Genomic DNA, 12,938 nt, shown 5'->3' on the forward strand with positions numbered 1-12,938 from the left:
GTTTGCAGTCCCATCTCCAAACAACCCAGAATCTGAAATTCCAAACAACCCAGAATCTGGAATTCATTGGGGGCTCTACTAGCAAGTACAAACTTGTGCTTACCTCCCTTAACCAAGGCTAGCCACTCTACTTCACCTCTGCAAATATGTGTCTACTCTCCACACCATCTGTAACAATCTTCCTATCCGTGATTACTCAAACAGCAGTCACACACTCTCAGTCACAGAGTCAGCAATAATATATGGTGCAGTTTTATAATAATTTTTATCAGAGGTCCTTGGGGATATCAGATTGCCTTACAAACAACATAGTTTGAAAGGGTTATTTCCTCATATTACCTCGTGGTACCTCCTCCTCCTCTTGTTCTTTTACTTTTTCTATTTACTTTTTTCTATTAATTATTCATGATTCTATGATAGAGTATACTTAGCTTTCAGCCTTGCTATATATCCCCTCAACGCCAACGCGTTTCGGTCTCTTTTTCAAGGCGAAATGGGGAAACTGAAAACCAAGAATAAAAACAGTTGATTTAACCTAATTATACATAAACCTATAAAGTCTTTTATTTAAAAAGATTACAGAATTTTGATGGGATTAACACTACCCCCACCACTTCTAGAACAAAAATTCCTTACCTACTACATAGGGCACACCTAATACAGCCGACGGTTCTCAGTACAAAGGAAACCGCAGCCTCCTGACTCAGGACTTAAGTACTCCCACCCCTATGACATCACTTCCAGGTTCCTAACTCATTCAAACAACCCAATAAAAGATTTAAAGGGGCCTCTAATAATAACATTTTTCATAGAATACTATGAATCAACTTGCGCTAACCAGTCAGAAGATTCATTAAGGCCTCAAGGTGACATGGAATCTAATTTAAACATCCATTTAAGCTCACACAGGTTTAACCTATGTTCTGTGTTTCCAAGTATATAGTAGAGAGCAGAAACAGGAATTTAATCAGCATTAGTTACCCCTAATACTTCCATGAGATACTTACGAAAAAGAATCTCAGGAGAAATTAAGTGGGTTACTGGAAAATTAACCAATCACAAGTTTCTAGCCCTTGCAGCATTCTTCATTGTTTCTAATTTTACATGTATAGATGAGTCTTTCATTGCAGGATCCCCTTTAAGTCACTATTGGGTAATAAATTTACAAACTAGTCTCCCAGAATGCAGTTCTCTTTTTGATTGTCAACTTGTTGAAGCGGGTTCTCTGAGGAAGCCGTCTTGGCGAAACGCGTCAGACCCGGCTTTAGCAAGATAAGATTCTGCTTCAGAAAGATAACTTTTACTTACCTTGAGTTTTTTCAAAAAGACTAAGTTCAAAATTTAAAAAATATAAGAAAGCTGTTGTGAATTAGTGAAACACTTTTGCACTTCTATTTAAAATTTTTTACACTATATGAAACAACTTTATAAACAACTCCAAAAGGGAGCAATGATAGACATTTGAAACATTAATCAGGGTTTTACCCTGGTTTTGTTCATTACACCATCTCATGGTTCTGAGCTCCTTCAGGCAGTTTATAAAGTGGTTTTAAGTTTATAGTGTTGTTTTTGATGAGTCTTTCATGGCAGACATGGAGAAGGCCTGCAAGTTAGAAACCTGTTTATCAGTTTTAATCATGAGTGCATCTAAGAACTCTATGAGCGTTGGGAGCAGCGCGGGCCATTCAGCACGGCTCATCACGCTACAGACTGCTAGTGCAGTTTGATAGAAGAGGCCCTACGAGTCTAAGCCTACTGCAAAATCTACTTCTTATACCTACAAGAGGAAATATCCAGCATCTACTAAGCCTCTACCACAGAAGAAACAAGAACAGAGGCCTCAAAAGTCTCAACCTTCAGCCCCTCAAAAACCAACAGTCTTTATGATGTGCTTTTAGAGAGTATGGCCATCTTCCCCATCCTATCGGAGGTTGCCTACAATTGTTTCATCACCTTTGGACTCTCATCACAGTGGACTCTTAGGTCTTCAAAGTCATCAAGGAGGATTACTTTCTGCATTTTGTAACCACTTTTCTAAACAACCCTCCAAGAGAGTCCTTTGTCACTTCTTAGCAGATGTCCCTTATTCAGGAAATCGAAGCTCTGCTTCAACTAAATGCCATAGAAGTGGTTCCCAGAAAAATCAAGGGTTCAACTCCAGGTATTTTCTAATTTCAAAGAAAATGGGAGATCTTCATCCAATTCTCGATCTCTGAGACTTAAAGAAATATCTAGTCAAAGAGCAGTTTTGCATGCTCTCTTTAGGGACATTATACCCTCTCCTAGAACGAAAGGATTGGTTGTGCTCTCTAGACCTCAAAGAGGCTTATACACACATATCCATACATCTTCATCACCGAAAATTTCAGCGTTTTTCGGATAGCTCATCAACACATCAACATTTTCAGTATAAAGTTCTGCCATTCTGCCTGGCTTCATCTCCAAGAGTATTCACCAAGTGCCTGGTGGTCATGGCAGCAACCCTTCGTACTCACAGGTTACAAGTGTTTCCATATCTAGGCAACTGGCTGCATCTCCTCTAGCAGTACAATCGTCAACACGGTTCATGATAAATTTTCTTCAACTGCTAGGGTTCGAAGTCAACTTCCCAAAGTCGCAGCTTCAACCTGTTCAACTACTTCTTTTTATAGGAGCCCTGTTAGACACTGTTCACCTCAGAGTGTTTCTACCTCAACAAAGGAAGATACTTTGCTTCATCTTTGCACTCAAGTCTCTACTCTGCAATCCATCTCAGCGAGACAGATAATGCAACTCATGGGTCACATGACCTCCACAGTTCATGCTACTCCCTTCGCAAGACTTCACCTCAGAACAGCTCAGTCAATTCTAGCATCTCAATGGTCTTAAGCTCTCGATCTCTTATCTCTAAAGATCAGTCACCTCACCTCTTCATCAATCCCTTCAATGATGGATGGATTCATCAAATCTTTCCAGAAGTCTGATGTTTCATGTTCTTCCACATCAGAAAGTACTCACCATGGACACGTCCATGTATGCTTGGGGGGCTCATTTAGATGATCTCAAATGTAAGGTCGATGGTCTGCTTAAGAGAGTACATTCCACATCAACTTGTTAGAGCGCCGAGCAATTTGAAATGCTCTTAAAAACTTTTTAAGATAATTTTTTCCAATCAAGTACTCTTTATTCACACAGACAATAAAGTAGCGATGTACTGCATCAACAAACAAGGAGGAACAGGCTCTCTCCTCTGTTGAGAAGCAGCATGCATATAGAACTGGACGATTTCTTGAAACATACTTCTCAAGGCTGTCTATGTGCAAGGAAAGCTGAATACTTTGGCCAACAAACTAAGCAGATTTCTTCAGCCACTTGAGTGGACACTCAACTCCAAATTTTTACGCCACATCTTATTATGGGGGACTTCTCAGATAGATCTGTTTGCATCTCCTCACAATCACAAATTGCCATAATTCTGCTCACAGCAGTACTGTACTCTCCTCATCATCTCGAGGCAGATGCTTTTCTTCTGGATTGGATGAACAAATTCCTCTACATATTTCCATCAGTCCCTCTAATTCTCAAGACTAGTCAAGCTCAAGAACGAGTAATAGATTGGAAATCCTTCTGGGCATTCTCTGCTAGATCTACTATGTCGGCATCCATATGCCAGTCTACATTTTTCATTATGCATAAAGCTTACTGGACTCTTGCTAAAATGGCTAAAGTGTTATATGCGACTTCAGAGCTCTCTGTTGGTCATGCCAACAGCAACCTTTACTGGTCAGACATTTGGTCCAAAATCTGAGTTGCCTATGTCATATAAATCAATTATATTGTGTTCCTCTAATCCAGATATATCAATACCACCGTTATATAAAAAAATATTTAGCTATCCATCATATTGTTTCCAATTGGAAAGACAATTCTAGGCTTAATTTTTACGAATGGTGGAATCACCTTTGTGTAATCAGTAAGTATGAAGAAATAATAACATTCAAACAAAATAACATAGCCAGATTCACAAAAATTTGGACCCCTCTTGATTAATATGTAAGGACTCATGTAAATCCCAATTAATTTTACTTTGTATATTAACTATACTATGTTTTGCATATTATTATGTATATTTTGGTATTTGCAGCTTATTGTTTTGTTTTGTTCTTATTGTTTTGTATTTGTAAAATTTCAATTTAAAAAAAAAATCTCAAGAACGAGTCAGCCATCATGATCCTGATAGCTCCTTGGTTCTCCTTTTTACTTTAGCTGAGTTCCAAGGATCCAATTCCCTTGCAAACCTTTCCATCTCTGCTCACTCAGAATCAAGGCTCTCTTACATCCCAACTTGCACTCTCTGCATTTGACAGCTACTGGTACCTCTCGGTCTGACTCCAGCAGATTTTAATCTTTCTGAATCGGTACAAGCCATTGTAGCTGCTTCAAGAAAATCGTCTACTCAGCAGTGCTATCAACAGAAGTGGACTCGCTTCAATTTGTGGTGTTCTCTCCATCTAGATCAGTGCATCCCAGACTGTATACCTCCTGAGATTTCTGGTGTGCCGCAACACACTGATGAAAAGGAGAGTCATTTACGCCGGCTGACTGCCTACAGGACATGTCTCTTGCATGTCTGTAGACAGTAAGTCAGTGCAGATGACTCTCCTCTCCCCACACCTCCCAGATCCCTCTATCGGTTGACATCCGCACATTTCCGGGTGCCTTCCACTGGATTTAGTGTGCCGCCGGCTGGAAAGTTTGCGAGACACTGATCTAGATGCTTCCTCCTAATCTCTCTCTTCAGTGTTGGCACTACCTTCTCCATTTATCCAATTCTGGCCTGAAAACCTATTAGTGCGTTCCGTGTTCCTGACAACCATAAATCTCTGGCCACTCATCTGCTTGTTTCCAGGTTAATGAAGGGACTTTTCAACTCCAAACCACCATTCAAACCACCATCAGTTGTCTAGAATCTTAATATAGTTCTCACCAGTTTTATGAAGCCACCATTTGAACCACTGGCATCTACTCATCTTAAGTTTCTCACTTGGAAAGTGGTCTTCTTAATCTCAGCCACTTCCACTCGTCGAGTGAGTGAACTTCAAGCATTAGTCTCGGATTCACCGTACACAGTATTTCATCATGATAAGGTAGTTCTCTGGACCCATCCAAAATTCCTTCCAAAAGTAGTCAAGGAATTTCACCTTAATCCAATGTGCTTCCATTCTTCTTCCCAAACCTCATTGTCATCCTGGGGAAATAGCTCTTCATACATTGGACTGTAAGTGTGTACCTTGGCTTACTACTTACAAGGACTAAACCACACAGGACTTCTCCTTGTGAACTTTCTAAAAATCTTAAAGTGGCAATACACTTTTTCCACTGTCCGTACCAGGCTCCATGGATGACATAAGAACATAAGCATTGCCTCTGCCGGGTCAGACCAGGGGTCCATCGCGCCCGGCAGTCCGCTCCCGCGGCGGCCCTCCAGGTAGACATCCAATTGTTCCAATTGTTTACTTATCCCCTCAAAGAAATTATCCCCTCACATACATGTAAGAATATCTGCCTGCTGTCCCTGGATTACACCTGTTTCGGCGGGTAACTGCTTTACAGGTAAGTAACTGTGCATTATCCCAGGACAAGCAGACAGTATATTCTCACAGATGGGACAGTGTTCCCCATAGGCATCTAATAAACTGAATGCACTCTGTATGGGCCTCAAAGTGATGGATTGGTTGAGTGGAAGGCGATGGGGTAGTGGTCAATGGAGATGGCTCTGAGGAAAGGGATGTTACCAGTGGTATGCCTCAAAGTTCTTGGGCCTGGGTTTGTTTTTAAAAAATTTTTTAAGCGATGTTGCTAGAGGGCTTACTGATAAGATTTTACTCTTTGCGGATGATGCCAAAATCTCCAATAGAATAGACATCTCCGATGGTGTAGAAAGTATGATGAATGACCTAGCAAAGCTTGATGAATAGTCTGAAATTTAACGGCTAAGATTTAATGCTAAGAAATACAAGGTCATAGATTAGGGCTGCAGAAACTTGAGAGAATGGTACAGTTTAGGGGGTGAAGAACTTTTGTGCACGAAAGAGGAGCGACACATGGGTATGATAGTATGTGATGATCTTAAGGTAGCCAAACAAGTTAAAAAGGCTACAGCAGAAGCTAGAAGGATGCTTGGGTGCATAGGGAGGGAAATGGCCAGTAGGAAAAAGGAGGTATTGATGCGGCTGTATAAAACTCTGGTGAGACCTCATTTAGAATATTGTGTACAATTCTGGAGACCAAACATCATTAGAGATCCCATGTGAATATCCCAAAATAAATGGGATATTCACGTGGGATCTCTAATGATGTAAAGGCAAGGGGTGGTGAGCAAAATCAAGGCGAAGGGGCAGACTTGATGGGCTTTGACCCTTTTCTGCTGTCATTTTTCTATGTTTCTATACTTTTCAAAAAGATATAAACAAAACAGAATCAGTCCAGAGGAAGTCAACTAACATGGTTGATGGCCTATGTCATAAGGCATATAGGGACAGACTTAAAAATCTCAATATGTATACTTTGGAGGAAAAGCGGGAGCAGGGAGATATGATAGAGAAGTTTAAATACCTCGGTGGAATAAATATACATGAGGCAAGTCTCTTTCAATTGAAACTAAACTCCAGAGTGAGAGGGCATACAATGAGGTTAAGAGGTGACAGGCTTGGGAATAATCTAAGGAAAACTTTTTTGCAGAAAGGGTGTAGATGTGTAGAATAGTCTCCCAGTAGAGGTGGTAGAGACAAAGACTGTCTGAATTCATGAAAGCACGGGGCAAGCATGTGAGGTCTTTTAGGGATTGGAAGGGATAGTGGATGCTGCAGATGGGCAGAATGGATGTGCCATTTGGCCTTTTATCTGCCATCAGGTTTCTGTTTCTATTTATCTATCATCTCATGGAAGAAGGTTGCATGGGAGCACATTTTAAATAGCCTCCTAATTTTACATTTTCCTGCTCATCAGCAAAGGTTTGAAACTGTATAGAGCACAAGCAACTGACAGAACTAACTCAATTGTTGACCCTTTTCTGAATTTTACCATCTTTTTCGACAGTTGACTAAAAGAGGGAAGCAGTGTGTACATCTGGTTTGTTTTCTTAACTGCTTTTCTGATTCTTTTTTTTTTCCAAGTGTCTTTTCTTGGTATCCTGTGCAAATTTCCACTCCAAAATGAATATCGCGAAGAATCTGCAGGTGCTGACCCACTTCCTGCAATCAAAGTCTCATTGGATTGGCTGAAGCTCAGACCTAGTGTCTTCCAGGATTCAGCAGTAGATGAAAGGCAGTAGTGAGTCTTGTAACATTCTTGAAGCCTTCTTTATTCTGATTTAACTGTTTTTTGATTGTTCTACTGTAAATCTGACATGCTTTTGAAATATTTAGTCTTTTGTCACAGAAGCAAGTGAGCAATTATGACCAAAGGTATGTATGCTGTTCTGCACAGGGGGAGGGGTTTCAGAAGAATGATTATTTTTACCTCCTATATAGAAGTATCAGGTCTTTGGTAGGCAGTTAAATTCTGCTGTGATTCCCCTGCATTGCAGGGCTTACCCTATTCCTGTCTATGGTTTGGGCTGAGACTGTACCTTTGCAAAACAGGTGAGCATACATCTTTGTATGAATGCATTATGGGGCTCATAATCGAAACTTAGACATGTCTAAAAACCCACCCAAGTTGGCACTTGAACGACCTAAAAGATAGATCGTCCAAGTGCCAATAAACTGACTTTCTGGCCATATCCAGGGACTTTTTAGGCCTCTGAATGCCGCTGTGCACCCAGAACTAAAAGGGGCATATCTGGAGGCGTGATTAGGGCAGTATTTGGGTGGGATGTGGGCTGACTTAGGCTTAGTCATCCTACAGGGATAATCGAATGTTTCACAAGACTTCCTGGATGAAACTTATAAGTTATGAGTTAGACTTTGTAAAAGCAGGTATAAGTGCCAAAAAGGTATCCAAAATGACTAGATAACCACTGCAGAGACAACATAAAGACCCCTACACACTCCCCCAGTGATCACTGACCCTTTCACACTGCCACAAATATCAGAATAAAAATGTACATATCTGTCTCCGGATCATCAGCACCTGCTATAGGAAAGCCTAGTAAGTCTTAAGTAGCCTGGGGTGGGCTAGTGAACCATAGAGAGGAGGACCCAGGCTCATAAGCTACTACATTCATAGTGGAAAATGTGAGCCCACCAAAAATCCCCAAAACCCTACTCTACTGCCATATAGGTGCCACCTGCAGTCATAAATGCTATTGGGGTTGTAGACAGGTAGATATAGTCGAGTATGTTTTGGGGGGCTCACCATTTCCTATAAGGGAGTTCTGGTGAGATGTTTATGTGGCACCCTTTATGTGAAGTTCACAGCAGTGCCTTGTAAGGTGCCCCACTTCTATGTTGGCCTGTCTGGGTGGCCAGTCCATCACAATGCTGGCCACTCCCACGTCCAAATGGTCTTGTTCTGGGCGTTTGGGACTTGGATGAATTTTTGGTCGAAAATGTGGTATAGATGTACTGACAGTCTGGACGATCAATGGCCTAGATGTCCAGATAGATGATTTTAAAAAATATATATTCTAGATCAGGGGTAGGGAACTCCTATCCTCAAGAGCCGTATTCCAGTCGGGTTTTCAGGATTTCCCCAATGAATATGCATTGAAAGCAGTGCATGCAAATAGATCTCATGCATATTCATTGGGGAAATCCTGAAAACCCGACTGGAATACAGCTCTCAAGGACCGGAGTTCCCTACCCCTGTTCTAGATGTATTTTTCTAGAATGGACATTTTACCACTGCTGACTTTGGGCGTCGAGTGCCATATGTCCAAATCAGACTTAGACATTTCTTTTGATTATGCCCTTCCACTTGTTCATTCTGATGAATGTAGAAGTTATTCAGTTTTCCTATCAAAAAATGGAGCTCTTTTCTATCTTGATTTTCTAGTGCAATAGACACATCATTCTTGAACACTTGGGTAGTCAATCCCTTCCTATGAGATTCTATGTACAGAGTCTAATTAGCATTTTCTCACTCCGCCTCCCATTACTCTAGGCCAGTGGTTCCCAACCCTGTCCTGGAGGACCACTAGACCAATTGGGTTTTCAGGCTAACCCTAATGAATATGCATGGAGCAGATTTGCATACCTGTCACGTCCATTATATGCAAATCGCTCTCATGCATATTCATTAGGGCTAACCTAAAAACCTGATTGGCCTGGTGGTCCTCCAGGACAGGGTTGGGAACCCCCGCTCTAGGCTGTCCTGTAATTCCTAAGTTTGTCTCTCTACTTGTAAGATGGCAGAAGCCTGTCTATTCTGCTCAAGTTTTTTTCCTTTAATTTGGGATTTTTTTATCTAATCATAAGGCTTGTCAGTGCTATAGATACAAAGTTGGGACATCTCTTGCTGCGGGAAAGCTCAGAGTCTGAGGTCAGAAGTCTATAGCCAAGGGGGTAGTTGTTGGATCTGAGAAACCGAAGAAGCAAGCAGTCCAGTTTCCAGGCTTCTTTGTGGCAGAAGCTCTCCCATTTTTCTGGTGGCAGTTTGAGCCCAGCCTATGAGAGAAAATTAGAGGGTCCTTAAAAGTGATTTTTTGGGAGTGCTGGGGATAGAGATAGGGTCACCTACCCCTAAAACCACTAATTTTTGACCCCTCGTTTAGTTGCCATAGGCCTTTTTTGGCACTAAAATTGCTGCCACAGTGGCCATCTTGGATTTCATGATTTGAAAATAAAAGCCTCTATCTGCCTCAAAATACCTTGATTTAGCTTAAAATTGGATGGGATGGACTCCTCAGTCCAGGATACATCATATTTATGCCAGATTTACGCTGGATGGTGGTCCGAGGACCATCCGTGTTCCACATGCAGTGTGGCACTTGAGGGGATGTGGGAGCAGTAGCATAGTAAGAGGGGTGTGGACCACCCCGGGTGCCAATTTGGTGGTGCTCTGGCACCTCCCTGCCCCACCATGCCACCCTTGCACCATCCCATCCCCACCCTGTACCTCAGTATTATTTTTACTAGCATGAGTAACTTCTGCCTGTTGTTCACGCCTGACTGGTTCCCCTCATAGAAACATAGAAGATGACAGCAGATAAGGGCTACAGCCCATCAAGTCTGCCCACACTATTGACCCACCCTTTTAAGGCTACTGACCCCCACTTTAATGACCCGCTCATTTAAGTCTATACCCTAGTGACCCTGTTCATTGGCATGACCCTTGCAGGGATCCCACATAGGTATCCCATTTATTCTTGAAGTCTGGGATGCTGCGGGCCTCGATCACCTGTACAGGAAGCTTGTTCCAATGCTCTATCACTCTTTCCGTGAAGAAGTACTTCCTGGTGTCTCCACGAAACTTCCCCCCCCTGAGTTTGAGCGGATGTCCTCTTATGTTCGAGGGTCCTTTGAGAAGAAAGATATCATCTTCCACCTCGACCTGTCCCGTGATGTACTTAAATGTCTCAATCATGTCCCCCCTCTCCCTACGTTCTTCGAGAGTGTAGAGCTGCAATTTATTCAGTCTTTCTTCGTACGAGAGACCCTCTGAATCACTTTTGGGTCACGGGGCCAGGAAGTGACGTCAGAGGGAATCTGATGCTTCAGGTACAAGAACAATTCATATGTTTAAGCTCTCTTTTCCATCTTTTAAAGGAATAAAGTCTGCTAGCAAAATTTCCTATTCCTTCCTACAATTATTAACTGCGATATGGAATGAATTACCTTTTCATATAAGATCTTGTCTATCCCTCCAGATCTTTCACAAAACCTTGAATACGACTATGTTTCATCGTTTTTTTAGGTAACAGTTCCAACGAATGTTAATGGATTCTTTATTTGTAATCTAATTATATAAACCAAATCAAGCTCTTAATCTTAGGAGATGATTCGGTATATAAATCTAAGATTTGGATTAGATTAGAAGCCACTCGAAGCTGGTGTAGAATGGGGGGTGAGAAGGAGCAGGGAGTCCAGAAGGAGTGGGGCACGGAGAGGATGGCGCAGAGTGGGCACCACTGTCCCGGGCGCCTCCTACCCTTACTAAGCCACTGGGTAGGAACCATGGGCTTCACCGCCTCTACTTCCTCTGGGGATGTAGGATACCAGATGGCTCGAGTTCCAGGTCAAACATCCTGGTTAGAACTGGGAAAAAGCAAATCACATCCCTAGCAAATCACAGCTGCACATCTGCTCCAAAACCTCAGAAAGAGATACTGGAGCGACCACAAGGGCACTTGGGGCGCCCTGGGCACAGTTTTGCTCCAGAATTCAGAAGTATATTTGTTTAACACCAGCTGTATTTAACCCCTGGGGGTCGTGATGATGCTAGCACCAGGGGTCCCTCTCCTAAGTGTGCAGTTCTTTCTCAGCAGAGCCATGCACAAGAGATGGGGGTTCAGTCAGAGGAGGACTGGGACGAGAAGGACTCAGTCTCCATGTCTTTACTTTCCCAGTCTGTGTCCTTAGTAGCAGAAGATGCTGCATTATGTATGTGATAACCAGATTCTGTAGAGGTGGAGGCTCTGGACCTCTGAGAAGACCTGACTATGTACAGGCTGTTTAGGCCTTCAAGCGCTTTTGGAGATAATTACGGAGTTTCTCCAAGAATTAAAGATAGAGATGCCACAGACCTCATCTATGCAGTGCTAGTTTATGAGCAGCATTAAGGTACAGACCACCTGGTTTACCTTCCATCAGGACTAAATGACTAAACTGTTAACAGACCATTGGGAGGTCCCGGAGGGGCCCCTTCGGGTGACCAGGGCCATGGTGAAACTTTTTCCTAAGGCTGCTGATCCCAAGGCTGCTGATTTACTATTACTTATTTCTATAGCGCTACTAAACTTAGGTGGATTCCCTGGTGGTGCAGGTAACCAAGCGTACTTCCTTCCCAAGTGAAGGTGGAGTGGTGTTGAAAGTTATCCAGGACCACAGGCTGGCGTTTGTTCTGAAGAAACAATTTGAGGCCGTGGCTGCAGGTTTGAAAGGCAACAACCGCAACATCGTACATAGCACACACTTGCCATTCCAAGTTGTGCCATGATCTGGAGGTGGATGCCAGAAGGGATAACTGATTTTTCATGTTGGGAGTGGATTACATGGCAGACACTCTATATGATATCAGGTTATTGAGCAAAGTTTCTGCTTATGCCATTCCTGCCCAAAGAATTCTGTAGATCATAAGAACATAAGAATTGCCGCTGCTGGGTCAGACCAGTGGTCCATCATGCCCAGCAGTCCGCTCACGTGGCGGCCCTCTGGTCAAAGACCAGCGCTCTAACTGAAACTAGCCCTACCAGCGTACGTCCTTGTTCAGCAGGAACTTGTCTAACTTTGTCTTGAATCCTTGGAGGGTGTTTTCTCCTATGACAGACTCCGGAAGAGCGTTCCAGTTTTCCACCACTCTCTGGGTGAAGAAGAACTTCCTTACGTTTGTATGGAATCTATCCCTTTTCAACTTTAGAGAGTGCCCTCTCGTTCTCCCTACCTTGGAGAGGGTGAACAACCTGTCCTTATCTACTAAGTGTATCCCCTTCAGCACTTTGAATGTTTCGATTATGTCCCCTCTCAATTTCCTCTGTTCGAGGGAGAAGAGGCCCAGTTTCTCTAATCTTTCGGCTCCAAGGCAACACTGAGCAAGTTACCCTTTAAAGGACAATTGCTCTTTTTGGATGACATGGCCATTGTGCAGGATCGCACAACTAAGTCTTTACCAGATAGCGGACTGAGGACTCCTGTGGGGTCAGGTCAAAGTAATTTTTGCAGCTCTAAGCATTTTCACCAGTGCTCAGAAGGATCTTTGGTCCAGAGATCATTTTAAGAGCACAAGATAGAGTTTTAGGGATGCTAGGCATCCCCAATCTTCAGGATCCTGCCTTATCAGTCACCCCCAAGAAGCAATTA

General features: G+C 42.7%; 1 protein-coding gene across 4 annotated transcripts in view; it reads left to right on the plus strand.

Moving 5' to 3' along the window:
- SMG7 (SMG7 nonsense mediated mRNA decay factor) overlaps window positions 1–12,938 on the plus strand; it is a 268,133-nt gene that overhangs the window by 147,686 nt on the left and 107,509 nt on the right. For all 4 annotated transcript variants that reach the window (XM_033915789.1, XM_033915787.1, XM_033915788.1 and 1 more), the window contains exon 10: window positions 7,155–7,311. In XM_033915789.1, the coding sequence (XP_033771680.1) occupies window positions 7,155–7,311 (157 nt within the window). The remainder of the gene's footprint in view (window positions 1–7,154; window positions 7,312–12,938) is intronic.

This window comes from Geotrypetes seraphini, chromosome 12 (genome assembly GCF_902459505.1).
Source record: "Geotrypetes seraphini chromosome 12, aGeoSer1.1, whole genome shotgun sequence".
NCBI classification, from domain to species: Eukaryota; Metazoa; Chordata; class Amphibia; order Gymnophiona; family Dermophiidae; genus Geotrypetes; species Geotrypetes seraphini.